Raw genomic sequence first — 16,577 nt, forward strand, 5'->3', positions numbered from 1 at the left:
ACTTGTGTGCAGCAAAAATTGATAAACACTTTATAACTTTACAAGAATCTATTCAATATGAAGCAGTTTTCGGTATAAACATTGTTAGTTTCTGACTATATATTTTTAGGTAGAAGATACTTTGCAGTGTACTTCCAAAAGGGTGAATGATGTGGGGAGTCTTGTTGCACTTTATAATGCTTTGGTATGTTTGTTTGTGTTTTATAGACCGTTTATAGGGCAGGAATGCAGAACATTTTTGAGAGTTTTCAGAACTCCCTTTTTTCATCTTTACAAATGCTTCACATAAAGCTTCAGTCCCTTCTAAAGTGTTTTCTTTTTTTAGATTCACTCTCAGCTTGGACCATTATTACCCAAAATTTGCAATTATTGGAATACAGAAATTCTTTTTGCTTCGGTCACAACTCCAATGGATCGTCATTAGGTCAATTTGCTTTGAACAATTGCTAAATTAACATTTGTTTGTGTGCGCATACACATGTGACTTACTTGTTGCTCCAATTCAAAACAGCTTATGGCAAATTTTTACTTTTTGCCCAAGGAAATTTTCTCTACTCGCACAATCCACAGACATTTGCATGAATTTTCTATCAGTAGAAAGTTTATAAGTCCGATAAAAAAGATTAATATAAAAACAGAGCACAGTTCAAAAATTAAGACAAATTGATTTGAAGAAATTTGGGACGTAGTAGTTGCTTGAAAAGTTATTTCTGGATATCTCACAGTCAATTTTACTCGATTTTTTTTCTATTTTGGTCTGTCATCAGAAGTTGGCAAGCAACCTACGATGATCGCTGTTGGTTTTTAATTACACGGCAGCTCGCAGACTGTGCCTCCTAACCCCCCAAAGCCCACAAGCCCACGAAACTACGGGTTTGGCAACCACCGCGGCAATTAACAATCTTTTGGCGGCGACAACACTTAACGGGACAACATTTTGCAAATTCGAACGAACGCATCGATTACCTGAACGGAGCTACGCACCTGTCGGCGTTGCGGCGAGGCAGGTGAAAATCGAACAAATTCAAAAAATATCACAGTCGGCAGCTACGCTAATTTTACGCAATTGGGGACAGGAAAAAAATGCAAAGTGGGTAACTGCGTTGGCCGGTTTTCCCAACACTCGTTCAATACGAAACTTTTTCAGCAAACATTTGAAAACTTTAATAACTGAAGCAAAACCTTTGCCATCAATCAGTAACTCTTGAAACATGGAAATAAGACAAAAAATTGCGAGCATCACGTATACTATCGGATCGAGAGTGGCTGACCCCGAAAGCCCCAACTACTTGTCTCCGAATGAAATGACAACCAAAGAAGCCGCAGCAACAAAACAGTATAAAAAGCGTTTGCCAAAAATGTGAAACCAGAACAGGCCAAAATAAAAAAGAGCCCGGCAAAATTGGCGGAGAGAATATCTGTGTACAGACCTTCAGAAGCCATGAATCTGTTTTCGGTTTTTGTGCATCTGAAGGCTTTCTTTGGTATCGGTGTCAATACTTGAACCGACTTCCAAATTCGAAATTAAGTCCAACTAATGTAACTTATTTGATTCTACACTTGTTCCCATACTCAAAGTTTTAGGCCCATTCGAAAAGCAAATTCACCTTTGACGGGAAACCGGGAAACCCTGATCACCCGTCCAATGACGCCTCTCCAGAAGTCATTTTCTTTCCTTTGGGGTTTCCCTGTTTCCCTGGAAAACCGTAGAAAATCACTTCCCAGGCGGATCAGCGATTGAGTGAATGATTGATGATTGATGGATGCTCAGCGCACATTATCTCGAATCTCACACATCAACTGCCCCCCGTCCCCCCAAAACCTAATCAGATTAGCTGGATGTCATAACCCGGCATGGTTATGGGTAGTTGGAATAGGTATAAGTATAGGTATAGGTATTCACTTACCAGGCTACACCTGTGGCTAATATGATGATGACGATCGTGGCGAAGAAGGGCGGAGGCTGCGGCGATGCAACAATTGCGGTTGCATGTTGACCGGAAGTTTTCGGCTGGCCGCAAGGCAGGATATGGATATCGCTGGATATCGGTGGATGTCGGGTCTTGAGTTTATTGTGTATATTCCCTTGCCGAAAGAGAGCCAAAAAAAAAAGAAAGAGAGTGCGAGAGGGCTTTGCCCTGAGTGTTGGCCACTTTTCACACGCTTTCACTTGAACAAAAACTCAAAAAACTCAGCAAACACAAAAACAAACTCAACTCGGCCACTATTTGTTTTTCATCTTCATCTTCATTATTCAGGTTTGCAATCGCGGTTTAGTTTTTTGACAAAACAGGCAAAAGCCATCCAGCAACTAATGGCTTGGCCTCGCAAAGACAAACAAACTGCCAAAGGCACACGCGCACGTCAACAAAAACACAACTGTGTGGCAACTGCGCAAACGCAAAGGCAAATGCAAAGACACTGACAGCAAACGCAAACAAAGTCAGGGCATCCGCTATAAATCGAAACACACCACCAGCGAACTGGCACGTCCGTTCGCTTCCGAGAGTAAAGAACGACTGATTGAAAACGCAGTGGAGATCCGCGATGGTGGAGAAACGCGATGATGGAGAGACGCTATGGTGGAGAAACGCGATGATGGAGAGACGCTATGGTTGAGAAACTCGATGAGTATTTAGTTAAGTCTTCCACCCACGGAGAGATCATGCCTTTCCCTTAGCCAAGACTCGAACCCACATAGAGACCTTTTTATTGCTGATGGTGAGGTGAATGTTCAAAAAATAATTCTCAAGCTCTTTTTCAGCGGCGAAAGGAAATAAATTGCATACAACGGGTTCGAAGCTCTTGCTTTGCTTTTTTTACCCATTGAACTTGTTATCCGAAATAAATGTTATTCAAATGACTTTAATAAAAAAAAGGTATATTTTGCCATAATGAATAAAACCAGTTAGGTGCCATTAGTTCTACGGACTTAGGTAGGGGAAACCATAAACACTTTCCCCACCTGCTCTATTGCTCCAGTTTTTGTTAACATACATATAAGTGGAGAGAAGATCATTCAGCCTGGTATTATTTACGGATATTCTCGGCTACATGTAAAAACACTTAATTAAATTCGAAGAGGAGCAAGAGCTAAGTATGTAATCTCTGCAATGTAATCTTGAGCAGATATACGAATAAGTACTTAGGGCTAGAAAGCTACTTATGGGCTAAGTATTCAACTAAAGTTTAGACAAAAAAATAAGGATTAGGGGTGTTATTGGTACACTGAAGACTAGACTATATATAGGGTCTAAATGGTAAACGGTAAATGGTAAATGGTTGTTTGATTTAGGTGGTTACATGTAAGTGTTGTTCAAGTGTGACTAGTATTTGTTTATAGTTGGCTTATGAGTAGATCGGCTACAATTACGATTGTTGTCATGGCATATGGCATGGAGCAGGATCGAGCAATATATATACAAGTATGCATATATTCGTAATTCAATTGCTTGGCTGAGCGGGAGCTGGAGGAGCTGAAACTGGAGCTGAAGTCTGGTGTCTGCGCGGTCAAGCGACGATGTCGCTACCGGGATTGTAGCCAAAGTAGTTCAGGTTGAACTCGTCGCTGAAGAGCACCTCCTCCTCGGAGGGCTCCGCCTGGTGCGACATCTGAATGCCGAGCTCCATGGGATCAATTTCGGTGATGTAGTACTGCGAATTGCCGCCCCCCATGTGGCTATTGCCGCCCATTTGGTTGTTACTGCCGCCGCCCAAGTTGCTGCCATGTTGCTGCCGTAGGACACTTTCCGTTACCACCACGTCTTTGTGTATGGGATTCAAATAGTCTTTGAATAAAATCGAAAGAAGAGCAGAGAGTTAGAAACCAATCATCTTGGGATAAGTATGAAGCCTTTACGATTATCACTCACCATTATCCAACAGGACATCGTGGTAGGTGCTGATGATGGAGTTGACCGACTGCACCTCCACCTCGCGATGGATTCCATTCAGTATTTGACCCGCCGTCTTTCGCAGCTCATCATCGCTCAGCAGATCGGTGAAGGGCAGTAGTCTTTGGTGGTGATGATTGTGATTGTGGTGATTCTGGTGGCTGTGGTGGTGATGCTGCTGCTGCTGGTTGCCCTCAGTGCTGCCACCACTGGACGTCTGCATCATTTCCTGGGTGAGAGTAGCCGCTGCCACCGCCGCCTCATCGTACATGCAACTACTGGCCTGTGCCACATGTTGCTGCTGTGCCGCCGGATGCTGTTGCTGCTGCGGCGAGTGCTGCTGGTGTTGCTGCTGATGCTGCTGCTGCAGTTGCTGCTGTTGCTGATGCTGCTGTATACGCTCACGATTGATCGACTCCATTTTGAAGAACAAATCCAGCCGTTGCTTCTTCTGCAATTTCAATGGTATTGATATGAGTTTTATGCGGTTGCTTAAAGGATATTCACTTACATGCTCCCAGGCCAGAACATTCTCTGCGGAATCTCCGCTGGAAATGGCCCACAGGTGACCGGCTCCTTGGGGCGCCTTAACTCCCTTCCGAAAATGTGGGTTAATCGATAGATTATGTCGAACGGAGTTTTTCCAGCGGTCATCATTGGATTTGTAGTAGGGGAAACGATCGCTAAAATGTTGAGATAAAATGGAATTAAAGTTAGGTCATATATTGTTCCTCGCCATCTTCAGGACGTTTTTTCTTCACATCATAATTTTGAACAGAACTATGTTTACCATCTCTTTTGGGATTGGCTCTCCTACGTGGACACTCACCACTGGCCAGTTGACCAATTGCAATGAAAGTTTCAGCCCCCATTTCGACCAGCCAATCCGGAACGGAAACGAGGCAATTTTCACGAAAACACGTCATTGAACAGCACTGCGGCAGACCTATACTAGTCCGTTGAATGCCCGACTGGGGTATACGGACACGGACACGGACAAGGACATGGACATGGACATGGACACGGAAAACGAAAAAAAGACATGGACAGGGACGCTGGCACAAATTATGCGTCGTTTCTTTCCTTTTTCCCTGGGTTCTCTAGCTCGTTTTTTCTTACTAGTCAGTCACGAACAAGCGATTTCGGGTGGTAAAAAAATAGAGAATGAAGCATGCCCCATGTCTAGGAGGTGGAAGAGCCTGCAATCAGCCCACTACCACTACCACTATCCACCACCCACTCCCACTCCCACTTTTTAGATGTAAAGAGGAAACAACGACGACCGGAAAGGACATCGCGTGCCAGGATTCTTCGCTGTGTTTTGGGCTGTGGGCTGTGAGCTGTTGGCTATGGGCTTTGCGCTCGGTTGGGGGCTTTTGGCGGACAACAAAATGGAAAGTATTTCAAATTACGACACACAGAGGATTGGAGTGGGTGGGCGGCACGCGCCGTGGAGGAAAAACAACCCCCGAATGGGTCAGGCTATGTCATTGGTTAACTGCCACTGCCCCCGGGGTTTTCTCTCCACCATTTTCTACGCCCACATTTCAGCTCGAAAGCAATCCAAAAAATTTCAGCACGCGAGCCAGGAAACGTGGAGCTTGCTTTTGATGGCCCCAAAGCACCCACCTTTTCTTTCGCTTTTCCGTATTTTCCTTTTCGGATTTCCCTCTTTCGGGAGAGAAATGACGACTCATAAATGGAGAAATGAACTGAAATATGAAAATCCACGGCATTTCCCCAACCCCTAAAAAGCGAACTCCTTAATGTGTGTATCCCCCTCCCGTTTGAACCCGGAATACATGTATGTACATATACGAACTATTGCCGGGATTTGGCACGCAGCCCGTCATGACGCATCAAGCCATGATATGGCACTTGAAATTGCCTTCGCCGGAGTTGGGATCTAATATCCCAATGAATGGAATCAACTCCATTTGCGAGTGACTTGGCTGGCTTGCCCACTGAAAGGAGTTGGTTTTCCAAATACACTTTTAGTTTGGTATGATTCTGGATCTATGTCATGACGACTTTTGAATTCTATTGAAGTCTATAGAAAAGCATCTAGCCCAAAAGAAATCATCCTTTTAAATTCGATACATCTTTCGCAATATAGAAGCTTTAAACCGCCCCAAACACCTTTGTCATATCCTTTTTTACCACATGCACTTGTAAATTCCAAAATATTATGTCAGCCATTGGAAGTCCGGATGGGATAGTTTATGTTTATGGGCGCTGCATGACTGTCTGGTCTTAATCATGCACCCAGCAAATCGATAGCATATACATGTACATCTACATACATACATATATCTGACGGAACAGGTAAATTATATAAAACTACAAGTGTGTATATCATGTTTTGTCTGCCGCACTTGTCGAATTGTCAACGTGGCTTCAAGCACGTAGTTCTCCCCTCGATGGGGATATTTTACGGGGTAGAAAGCACCCAACATTCAGTAGAGGGGTTGGTTGGAGCTCCTGAGTGCCTTCGTTACTTTTGGTAAAATCAAATACCCGCTATCAGCGTCGTCATCGTTGTCAATGAATTTGAATGACTGTCTTTGCCTCGGATTTGAATTCGGGTGACTACACAAAGTATAAACGAAAGTATGCCCTCTCCGGCTGGCTCTGCTGTGAAATTGTCGAAATACACGGAATGCCCGCCCCAATTTTTACCCATTTAGTCCGCTGATAATAACTATATCATCTAGCATACATCCGCTCAAAATTAAAGCTATATTAAAGCTTATGCTATTTTGGAGATTGATTAATTGAAGCCAGGATTATGCCTGGTTAGGTGGCACCAATGAACACCGTACGTACTTTTGTACGACTGAAAGCTAGATTAAATGGAGTTTTCGGTATCTACCAGTAGCTGTCCAGCCCTGATGAGAATTGCCATGTAATTGACTACCCAATAGCAGCCCCATTCCGATCGCCTCGCCTCCATGGCAGCCATTTCGGGCCGTGATGAGGTCTGATAGGCTCATAGGCCCATAGGCTCATGGGCTGCGATGGTCGCTCGGACTAGTTGGTTGCCCAGGGGCTGGAGGTTTCGGAGGCTCCGGAGGCCAGAGACGAGAGGCTTAAAGACCTGGAGGCCCAAAGGCCCAAATGGGCCGGGCCGTGTCTGGAAGTGCCTGGCACGCAAGCCACCTCAAACACACTCTGGCGCTTCATTTTTTTTACATGGCAGCAAGGACCAGGCCGCCAGACTGGGCAACTACTTTTGGCCCCGGATCCGTATTTATATGTATATATAAATATATATATATGGGGATTTATAGTATATATCTGAATGGCTGTGGGGCCCACACTATATTTATTGCACTGCGCTAGTCAGTTCATAAATTGTTGCGGCTCGTTGGCTCTGCCTGGCCAATAAAAAAAATTGCCTGGATTTATGGCTAGGAGGAGAGTCGAAAGTAGAAGTTGCCTCATTTCGGCTGTGCAAAATAAAAAACTTTTTAATGGCAATTGCCAAATTTTTTTTGTGTTGCTTCTTTTTTTTTTGTGCTCTCGCTGGGCGTAACTGTGGCCAGCCACTCCCCCCGAACGAAACTGGTAAATCGAAAGCCAAAGTTATCCCAAGAACATCGGGCTCGATCTTTGTTGGCAGTTAGTTTAAGCCAAGAAACATGTGGCAGAAGGTATTTCGTTGTGGGAGAAGGTCGTCAGTCTCAAAAACAAAAATCTCTTGACTTTCCACAACTAAACTCGTTAAGGCCAAAATCGGAGATAGCCTTGACATTTCCATATAAGGGAAAATCATATTTATTTTAGGCTTAAGAACTGAGTGCTTTTTGCTAGTTGCACCACTTGAAAAACAATGTTAGCAGGAGTATGAGTAAAGTAAATGAAGTAAATAAAAGTTACGAAATGCATTTGACATGTCAGCCGGCATCCTTGGCAAGGGTTACGCATAAATTCTGATAGGTATCCTAGTTGCGGTCGCCGAAGGGAGTGGGGGCTCCTGCCACATGTCCTGGCCGATCAAGCATGATCCGCATCCCATAAACACTCAATATGCATTCGAAATTGACCGGAAGAAGGGGCGGCGGCGTACCAACCCCCGCTTAACCCACTTAACCCCTTAACCCGAACCCCGAACCCCGGACTCCAGACCAGGTAATTGCTCTCTAGCATTTGGGCATGAGCATGGACATGGGCATGGATACGTCAAACACCTGATCCCCGGGATGCAATGATGCATGTAAAAGGTGTAGAAAAGCCGGAAGGACCCCGACTTGCACATCCAACCCCCGCAATTAATAATTATTGTGAGCAGTGGAAATTTCATGGGCAATTGCCAGGGCGAAACGATTAAGGATTGGAGGGGAGGTTATTCGGTTCGCGTGGGCCAGCAAAGTTCCGTAAATTGCCATTGGAAAACGTGGGTTTTGATGGCTAAAAGCCCCTGCGCAGGCGCCATTTTTGCCTTGACTGCGCGAGGACACGGCCCTGGAACTCGAATCCCGAACTGAAAAAAAAGAGAAATAACCCATCCTCACATCCTTCCCTCCTGCGAAAACCCAAAACCCAATACCCAGTACCCAGTACCCAATACCCAGAAACCCCCTGTTTGCCAACCCACACCCAACTGGGGGCCGCAAGGTAAATTTGTGAATGGTTAATGAAAAGTTCCCCAAAACTGCACGCCCATTCGAACTGAGCCGAAACTTCTTGGACTGTCGATTCATTACATTAAACATTACGGGGGAGGTGAGGTGCGCAGGTGATGGGCAAATGTCATAAATTATTTGCCTCCCCCTCTTCTTAAACCGGGGGGGTGGTTTTATATGTAAATTTATATAGGATATTTACACGCAACATTCGCGGCTGCGGCTTCAAATATTTACACTGATTCCGGGGCTTCGAACACAACAAAAGGACGAACAACAAAATACAGGTGGGAAATATCGGCGGGGGGTGGGGAGGGGAGAGGGGGGCGAAATGCCAAATTAATGAACCTTGAAAAATGTGTTAAAACTTTTTGTTTTCTTCGTCTACGACTCTCGTCGAATTGATATTTTCCAACAGAATGGATTGTGGAAATGGAAACACGATGGTCTGCGAAAAGTAGGCAATGACTAGCTAGTTTTGAATAATATTAAATACTTTATTAACAGGATTTACCATTAGAAATGCTTAAAGCTTATTAAACGAAAACTACTTTAAGCCCTGTCAAATTATATTTATAAAACTACGAATATTTACAAACACATATTATATGGGTCTATATGTAACGCCCAAATTATTGGGTTCCTAGTGGTATTAGCTGATAAATAGAGAATAGAGACCAGTTTGGCGTAAACAACTTGTTGAACAACCCGCAAATAGTTTGGTTAACAACATTTTTGGTTTTCACCTTATGTGAGAAGGCAAGTTACGACGAGTAAATGCAATTTTCCAGCCCATAAATTTGTTTGAGCTGCTAACTTTTGGCACTTTCATTGTTGCCGCTGTTGTTCGCTTGCTGGTATTGTTGCACTTCGTGTAGTTTGGTTAACAACCAAGGAGCGAAATCGCAACACAAACACCTGACGAACGAGGAAATCAAATGGCCAACGGGAAAGGCCAAGAACAAATGCTTGAGATTTGTTTAATTGCATCCGGCTGGCGTTTTTTACCCCCACAATAATAGCAGGTAAACACTCTACAAAATGGCGTCCATCCAAAAGGGCGTGAAGTTGGTGGTGGGTGGTTCAGTGGGTGGTTCAGTGGGTGATTCGATGGGGGACAGTACTTACGATATCCATTGGTATATGCCCGACACAGTCAGCTCACCCTTATCCTCGAGGGCGTATTCGATGAGCTCCGTGTAGGTGAACGGTGGTTTCTTTGGCCTGCTTGTTTTGCGGTGGTTGGTTTTGGATTTCAGCCACGTTGGTGGGTGGTTCGGTGGTGCGGCGATTGGGTTGGGTGGTTAGGTGGCATCGATTGGAGAACGTCGAAAGCATATGGTGAACGCATAAATTGGGGAAAAAGATTCAAAATATATTAAAAAATATATTTCATTTTAAACGGGTTATCTTAGATTAAATTTAAATATTTTTGAATGAATGTAATAAAATCCTTGGCTGGGAAATTAAGGAAGGCAATAAAATGCCTTGCACTTAGCAAACGTTATTGAAGAATAATGCTAGTGTATATAAAATGGCAGACTGAAATACAAACAATACAAGAACTTAATAAATCCAACTATTAAAAACACAATAAACATATTATATTATCAAAATAGAATGGATACTAAATGAAAGGTAGTTATTTAACTGATACAATACGTGTATGTGCCAAATAACTTTATCCAGAAGGAGTAGAGTAAGAACTTAGCTCAATTCAACCAAATATTACATAAGGTTTATTATATTGTCAACCTTATATAAATGTATTCAAATGTGTTTATTAGATCGAAATATAGATCGATAGAAAATAGATCTTCCAACAAAATAATAAAATAAAACATTTAACATTAATATTTAATATTTAACTTTCACATTTAGTTGTTTTTTATTTCGGCTACACTTACGCTTTGGACGAAGTATCCTCGACGACAACGTGCTCGGCAACGATCATGTCATTACCGTCCAGCTCCGAGGTGACCTCCATCACCAGCTCCTCGAACTTTCGCCCAGTCTTGGTGGAGCCCACTCCGGCCACGCCCCCAGCTGCTGAAGCGCCAGCGGAGGCGTTGCACCCTCCACCTCCCGCTGGCATCGCTGCTGCATTGGAGCAGCTCTTGGGCGATCTGGCCCGTTGATCCACCATACCGGATCCGAGGGATTGATTTGTGCTTGTGGCGGATGCGGATGCGGCGGAGGCGGATGAGGGCGAGGGCGAGCTGGAACTGCAGGGCGGCGTGCTGATCGCCACTGCCGTCGGAGGCAGATGTGGGGGAGCACTGCCCTCCGGCAGATTGACCGCCTGTCCGTGTACCTGATTGTGCGGCGACAAGTGCGGGAACTCGTCGAACTTAAAGTTGAGCAGCCACGAGAGGTTCTTATCCTCGAAGTCCACCTCGGTGGCTTCATTTGCCCCACTTCCCGAACCGGATGAGGTGCGTCGGCCCGCCGGCAGTATGCGCTGCTTCTGCGGCACCAGAAAGTGTTGATTCTGATGAGGGTTCTGTCCAGGACTGGCATTCTGTTGTGTAGACTGCTGCGTATGATTCGATGCATTTTGAGCTGATGATGATGTTGGCGTTGGCGGCGGCAGAGTGGCATTCAGTTGTCCCAGCTCCGCCTGCAAGCCGGAGTTATAACGATGGTCCAGTTCCAGAAGCTCGCCACCCGTCCAACCACCATTGTCCTCCAAAGGAGCACTCGATGGTGGACAGTGCGAATAGGCGGCGGTGGGCACCAGAAGACTGCTATCATAGGCAAACAGATCGTTGATAAAGGACGTTGAGGATTGGGCGGGTGCAGCGTTGGCTGGCGGATTACTAGGCGGCTGTTCCAGCTGCAGGTGGAACTGCAGATCCCCGGCATCGTAGTCCAAGTGTCGCTTCTTCCAGGGATTCGCCTCGATGGGCTCGTAGTCGTGGCCCAAAGTGAGCTCCTCCTGGTCGTCGAACTTGCGCTTTAGGAAGTTGTAATCGCCGGGAAGATTACTGTTGCTATCATTTTGATTGGTGGTACTGCTATTGTTGTTGTTGTTGCTGCTGGAATTCGATGTGGGGCTGGATGCACTGCCCGTTCCATTGACGGGCATGTTGACAATCATGATGTCCTGCCGGCTGTCTCGCTTTCAATCACGTAAGCCAGGCCAAACACACAACTCACACTTTGCGGAAAAAAAGCAAGAAACACCGGAAAAAAATTGACCTGTTTTGTCTTGTGTTGCGTTGTGGGGACACGAAGGATATTTCTTTCTTTATTTCTAATTTTTTGGTTTAGTCAAGAGCGGCAATTGGAAACTAGTCGGTCCGAACTGGCTAACCGTCTCGCGCTGCGACTGGCCACGGAATGCGATGGGCCGCCAGGAGCTCAGACCAACTTGGCTGGGCTGAGCTGCGCCTGCGCCCTCCTGCCACTCATCCACATCCACATCCATATCCACATCCACAGCGACATCCACATCCACATCCACCACCCCGGACACCCAGTCATGCACATAAGCGGTACGCCTGCAGTCGATGGAGAGAGGACCCGTACCTGTGTTGGCGCAGGTACAAATAAGTAATGCCATATTATAGTCTCAGGACTTGCTCTTGTATTGTACCAAGCTGAGTTTGAAAAGCAACCAAGCACATCTGGGTACAACCAACCAAGCACTGGTGCCACTTGCCACCACTGAGCCCAGGTCATGTGCCGCTGGTTCTGCTTGGTCGCTCGATTCGGCCATAATCGAACATGTGCGCCAAGCTGTCCGTTAGCCAATTTCGCGCTGACATTGTGCGGGGTGCGGGGTGCGGGAGATAGGTTCTGGATCCAGGGTGCTCGGTGCAGGGTGCAGGGTTCAGGGTGCGGGGTTTAGGGTGCAACCATTGAAGCGTCTAATCGACGCTTTTATACACTTCACGTACCCAATGTTCTCAGTATACCCTGAGCAATTCGCAGAGGTGATACACCGGATAGTTTTGAGGAAATACGCCTCCATCTGTGCGACTCGGCCGAAATGAAAGCAAAAGTTTTTCCTCTGAGCCACAAGCATAAGCAAAGATCATGGATTACACACTTTTTCAGAACAACAAGAAATCCTGATTGGATTAGATCAACAGTTTGTATGGTATCGTTCAAACATATATTCTCTTTTCATCATCAATTTTTTGCTATGTTAAGTACCTGTAAAATCCAGACTTTTTTTTTAGCTGTATGGCTCCTTTTATTTAAATTATAATGATAAGTCATTTAAAAATACGTTTTCCAAACGTTGTTATCCTAATTTCCGGCATAAAACAATCAGTTTTTTATGCATAACATTGGAACATATAACATATTTGTCTAAATTTGGAATGTCGTACCTCGTTGAAATCGTAATAAAATTTCCAATCGATGTGCATTCAATCCTTGAAACTTTCAAATTTTGCCACTTCTGCAAAAAATCATGATGTAACCCCTTAAAAAAATGTGAAAATTAAAAAAAAAAAAAAAAAAGGTTTTTTCAAACAAAGGTAAAACGAAATATGGGTCCTTTTCTAATGTAAATAACTGCAAAAAGAAGTCTTCGTTATAGGTCTAAGATATCTTTCACTCAAAATATAGCAAAAACCGCATTTGAAACACTCGTATTTTTGGCAAAACTTAATAACTTGATTACAGTCAAAAAAAAGTGCGTTTTTTATGCACAAAATAAAAATAGTACTCCAAATGTTAAGTGTCATCTCTCGTTAAACTCGTAGTAAAATTTTCAATCGATGTGCATTCAAACCTTTAAACTTTCAAATTTAGTCAATTTTGGATCATGTGGATCATAATCTTATGTTGTATGCCATCGCACTTTTAGCTGTTTGCATTTAAAACCAAATTATTATAAGAAATCAAAAAAAATTTTAACGAAAATAACGAAGAAAATACCCACAATAACCTACTATTTGTTCAAGTTCGCAAATAATGTTGGTATTACCTTTTTGTCTTATTTGCAAAGTACAACCGTTTACCAAAAAAGATGGACATTAGCACTTCGGATTCTCGTTTATTTAATTCCATTGATCACTGGTTGAATGAATGTGAGACATGAATATATATGTGTGAATGAGTGTTGAATATAAGTGGGCGATTTTTTTCCATTTTGGGGGATAAATGCATTTGCTTAGTACAATATGTTTGACAAATTGAAGTGATTAGTTGTATCCGTTGCTTCGGCCTGTTGTTCTGATGTCTCCGATCATCGGTAATTTAGGCATGTTATTGAATATTTTTCTTTTTATATTGTTTTGGTTTCTCATCGATCTTTAGTTCAACTAGATCGATCGACACCCTTGAATATGACTTGACATTTACTCGTTAATAAGGAAACATTCGTGTTTTGTTGTTCACAGGACATTTTTATGATTTCCCTGTGAACTGGGGGTGGCGTATGAATAGATTTATCCGAGCAAATGGGAAAGTTTTTAAACATATTCTAGCTCAGTTGTTCTGTTTTAATTGCTTATATTAATGGCGGCGAATATGCTTTTGGGTAATGTGTGAAGTAGCATCTCCACCTGTTTCTGCTCTATTTTCTTATGGTCTCAGCTGCGTGTTCAAATAAAAGTTACTTATCTTCTGACTGCTGGTAGTATTTTGTATACATATATATTTTATATATATTTGAATATTCTGCATTTCTGGCCTTTTTTTACGTGTGGGTTAAGATAGAGCTTAGGAAATGTTTTTATTTCTGAGCTGGAAAACGCGTAAAGCATCCGCTTTCCCTTTCATTTTTTGTGTAGTATTTATCTTCTTCGCTCCCTATTTCTTTCTCTTTCTTTGCTGTTTTTTCATCTCGCTCTATTTCGTGTGTTTGGTTTGTTAACTTCTTTTTTTTAATCGCCGCGTCTTTCAGTTCTACCACTTCCCAATCTCATAAGTTTAGTCCAAACCGTCATCGACGAAATCAGCAAAGCCCTTTTTAGTTTTTGGCTCGCTCGGCTCTCCAGCTTTTTCACCCGCTTGGCCAAAAGCAGCACCCACATCTCCACCGGGCACGAACTTCTTAATAAGGTTGAATATTTTGGGGTTCGACACGTACTTCGTGATGTTGGCCGGGTTTGCCAAAATGTCCTACAAAAATAAATAAATAATAAAATGCACTAGCAACATTTGTCATTGAAATGAAAAAGTCTTATATACAAACCTGCATGGCGGCTGCCACCTCGGGATCCTTCATGGCTCCCAATAAATCAGTCATATCTACGTTACCAGGAAGTCCACCCGGAAATCCGCCGGGGAACCCACCAGGTGCTCCGCCAGGAAACCCTCCAGGTACACCGCCGGGGAAACCAGACGACCCACCGGGGAATCCTCCACATGATCCACCAGAGCTGGCATTCTGCTTTTCCTGCTCCTTGCGGGCGCGCCTCTGTGCCCGCTGGCGTTCCTTAATCTTACGCTCGGCCTGGCGACGCTCCTGCTTCACGCGATGCTGCTCGATTTTCTTGGCATTTGGAGTGACCTCTTTCAGCCACTCGTCTGTCTCCTCATCAAAGTCCAGCTTGCATGCCTGCCGCAAGTCCTTGGCAGCCAGCTCAAAGTCGCCAAGGAGTCGACGAGCGCGTCCTCTGAACTTGTAGGCAGCTGCCGAATCGCAGTTGAGTTCCAGCGCCTTGTCGCAATCCCGGATGCAGGCATTCGGCTTCTTCAGCTTGAGGAATGCCTGACCACGCTTGGCGTGGAACAGGGCATTACCCGGGTTCAATTCAATGGCCTTGGTGTAGAAGGCGATGGCCTCGTCGAACTTCTGCTGACCGTAGGCGGAGGCCGCCTGGGCGCGCAGATCGCTCGCCTGATCCACCTCCTCTTCGGTAGGCTCCTTGCTGGAGTCGCCCATGGGTTGGGCAGGATCGCTGTCCGCCTCGATTACACCTAAAAGCAAGCGATGTTAAGACTTATACTTGATCTATATCGTATTGGCATTAAACAATTCACTTCTTTTAAGTACTTTTTGGTTTCAACTGATTTTCTCTTTATCAAACCATTATTGTTTTATTATTGGGATAACTTGTGTGTGATCTTTACGTTTGCAACCATATACTTTAGAATGAACTCTTTTACCAGATATTATATACAATGCAAAAAGGTACATATCAATAGTTCATATTGGCGTATTTGGAGAGCCGCAATATATGTATTTCTGCAGCCAAGCTGAATTCAGACTTAGCTAGAAAAATACAAACTATGTATATATGACAAGGCACCTGGCAGGGTTGCCAACGCTGCGGCAGCCAAAAATCGAAGTCCAGGGTGGTGACCCCTAATGACCACGTGACTCGGCAGAAATTGGCAAATTGCATGGCACCGTATTCGCCACGAATCGCACACCGCACACTCACCCTCCATGTCCAGCTCCACATCCGATTCGGTATCGGAGAGGGACTCCTCGTCCTCGCTATCCACGGGCGCATTGGCGTCGGCGGAATCAGCAGCCCCAGAAGCCGGCTCTTTGGCCTTTGCCCCAGCATCGCCACCGAAGGGGCACTTGCTGGAAAGACAAGCCGCGGGATGATCAACAATACAGTGATGTTATTGTGACACAGGGGATTGTGCGATACGGAAGAATAATACTTCAATATTACGGGTAACTTACCCTCCGGCGCTGTCTTCGTTGAATTCGCCAGGCGGCACCGTGCCCCCGAACTTCTCCACAAATAATTTGACGAACTGCAGATGCGGTAGGTTGAGGACCGTGGGATTCGCGACCACAAATTCGATGAAGACCTTCAGCTTCGCCAGATCCTCGTGTTGCATCGGCGCTGCCATTTCTGTATTTCGATATTTCGTTATATCTCGACGTATCAGATCTGGTCTCCAAAAATATTTGCTTAGCTTTATTTTTACTTTTGCTCTGCCCTATTGATTAGCATGCATAAATACCATGAAAAAGTACTGAGAAATATTCGTCGGTATTTATCGCTCATGTATTTTTTCAGTATTTTGTGTGCACTAAGGAGTGTTGGGAAACGTGGCCACTTTTTAAAAGCTAATATTTTTTAACCGCCATACCCCAAAACTAAATGCAACTGAAGCCCTTGAATCCCTTTAT

General features: G+C 44.3%; 3 protein-coding genes across 3 annotated transcripts in view; all 3 read right to left on the reverse strand.

Annotated features, from left to right (window-relative positions):
* Nucleotides 1-2,304, reverse strand: part of LOC120455372 — a 46,263-nt gene extending 43,959 nt beyond the window's left edge. Inside the window, exon 1 of the mRNA XM_039641485.2 lies at nt 1,908-2,304. The gene's annotated coding sequence lies outside the window, so the exon portion shown is untranslated. The remainder of the gene's footprint in view (nt 1-1,907) is intronic.
* A 661-nt stretch (nt 2,305-2,965) lies between these two features.
* LOC120456035 lies at nt 2,966-11,778 on the reverse strand. Its single transcript, XM_039642605.1, has 5 exons — nt 10,426-11,778; nt 9,647-9,742; nt 4,405-4,576; nt 3,873-4,344; nt 2,966-3,788 (listed from the first exon to the last, which is right to left on the reverse strand). Exons 1-5 carry the CDS (start codon nt 11,616-11,618, stop codon nt 3,511-3,513), a joined length of 2,211 nt encoding a protein of 736 aa, XP_039498539.1. The 5' UTR covers nt 11,619-11,778; the 3' UTR covers nt 2,966-3,510.
* Nucleotides 11,779-13,509: 1,731 nt separating this feature from the next.
* On the reverse strand, nt 13,510-16,404 carry LOC120456295 (hsc70-interacting protein 1-like). The gene is made up of 4 exons (XM_039643042.1): nt 16,122-16,404; nt 15,868-16,016; nt 14,673-15,400; nt 13,510-14,599 (listed from the first exon to the last, which is right to left on the reverse strand). The coding sequence occupies exons 1-4, from the start codon at nt 16,292-16,294 to the stop codon at nt 14,408-14,410; spliced, it is 1,242 nt and encodes a 413-aa protein (XP_039498976.1). The 5' UTR covers nt 16,295-16,404; the 3' UTR covers nt 13,510-14,407.
* Between the last annotated feature and the right edge of the window lie 173 nt (nt 16,405-16,577).

The sequence above is a fragment of the Drosophila santomea genome, chromosome X (assembly GCF_016746245.2).
Source record: "Drosophila santomea strain STO CAGO 1482 chromosome X, Prin_Dsan_1.1, whole genome shotgun sequence".
NCBI lineage: Eukaryota > Metazoa > Arthropoda > Insecta > Diptera > Drosophilidae > Drosophila > Drosophila santomea.

Bases quoted from the DNA above. Each gene is read 5' to 3' on its own strand.
- LOC120456035 (XM_039642605.1), bottom strand. From the start codon at position 11,618: ATGATTGTCAACATGCCCGTCAATGGAACGGGCAGTGCATCCAGCCCC. The intron at 9,743-10,425 runs GTAAGTGTAGCC...CAAAACAAGCAG, and splicing joins GAGGATACTTCGTCCAAAGC to GCCAAAGAAACCACCGTTCA. The intron at 3,789-3,872 runs GTGAGTGATAAT...TTTTATTCAAAG, and splicing joins CGATGTCCTGTTGGATAATG to ACTATTTGAATCCCATACAC.
- LOC120456295 (XM_039643042.1), bottom strand. From the start codon at position 16,294: ATGGCAGCGCCGATGCAACACGAGGATCTGGCGAAGCTGAAGGTCTTC. The intron at 15,401-15,867 runs GTGAGTGTGCGG...GCTTGCTTTTAG, and splicing joins TGTGGAGCTGGACATGGAGG to GTGTAATCGAGGCGGACAGC. The intron at 14,600-14,672 runs GTTTGTATATAA...TTATTTTTGTAG, and splicing joins AGGTGGCAGCCGCCATGCAG to GACATTTTGGCAAACCCGGC.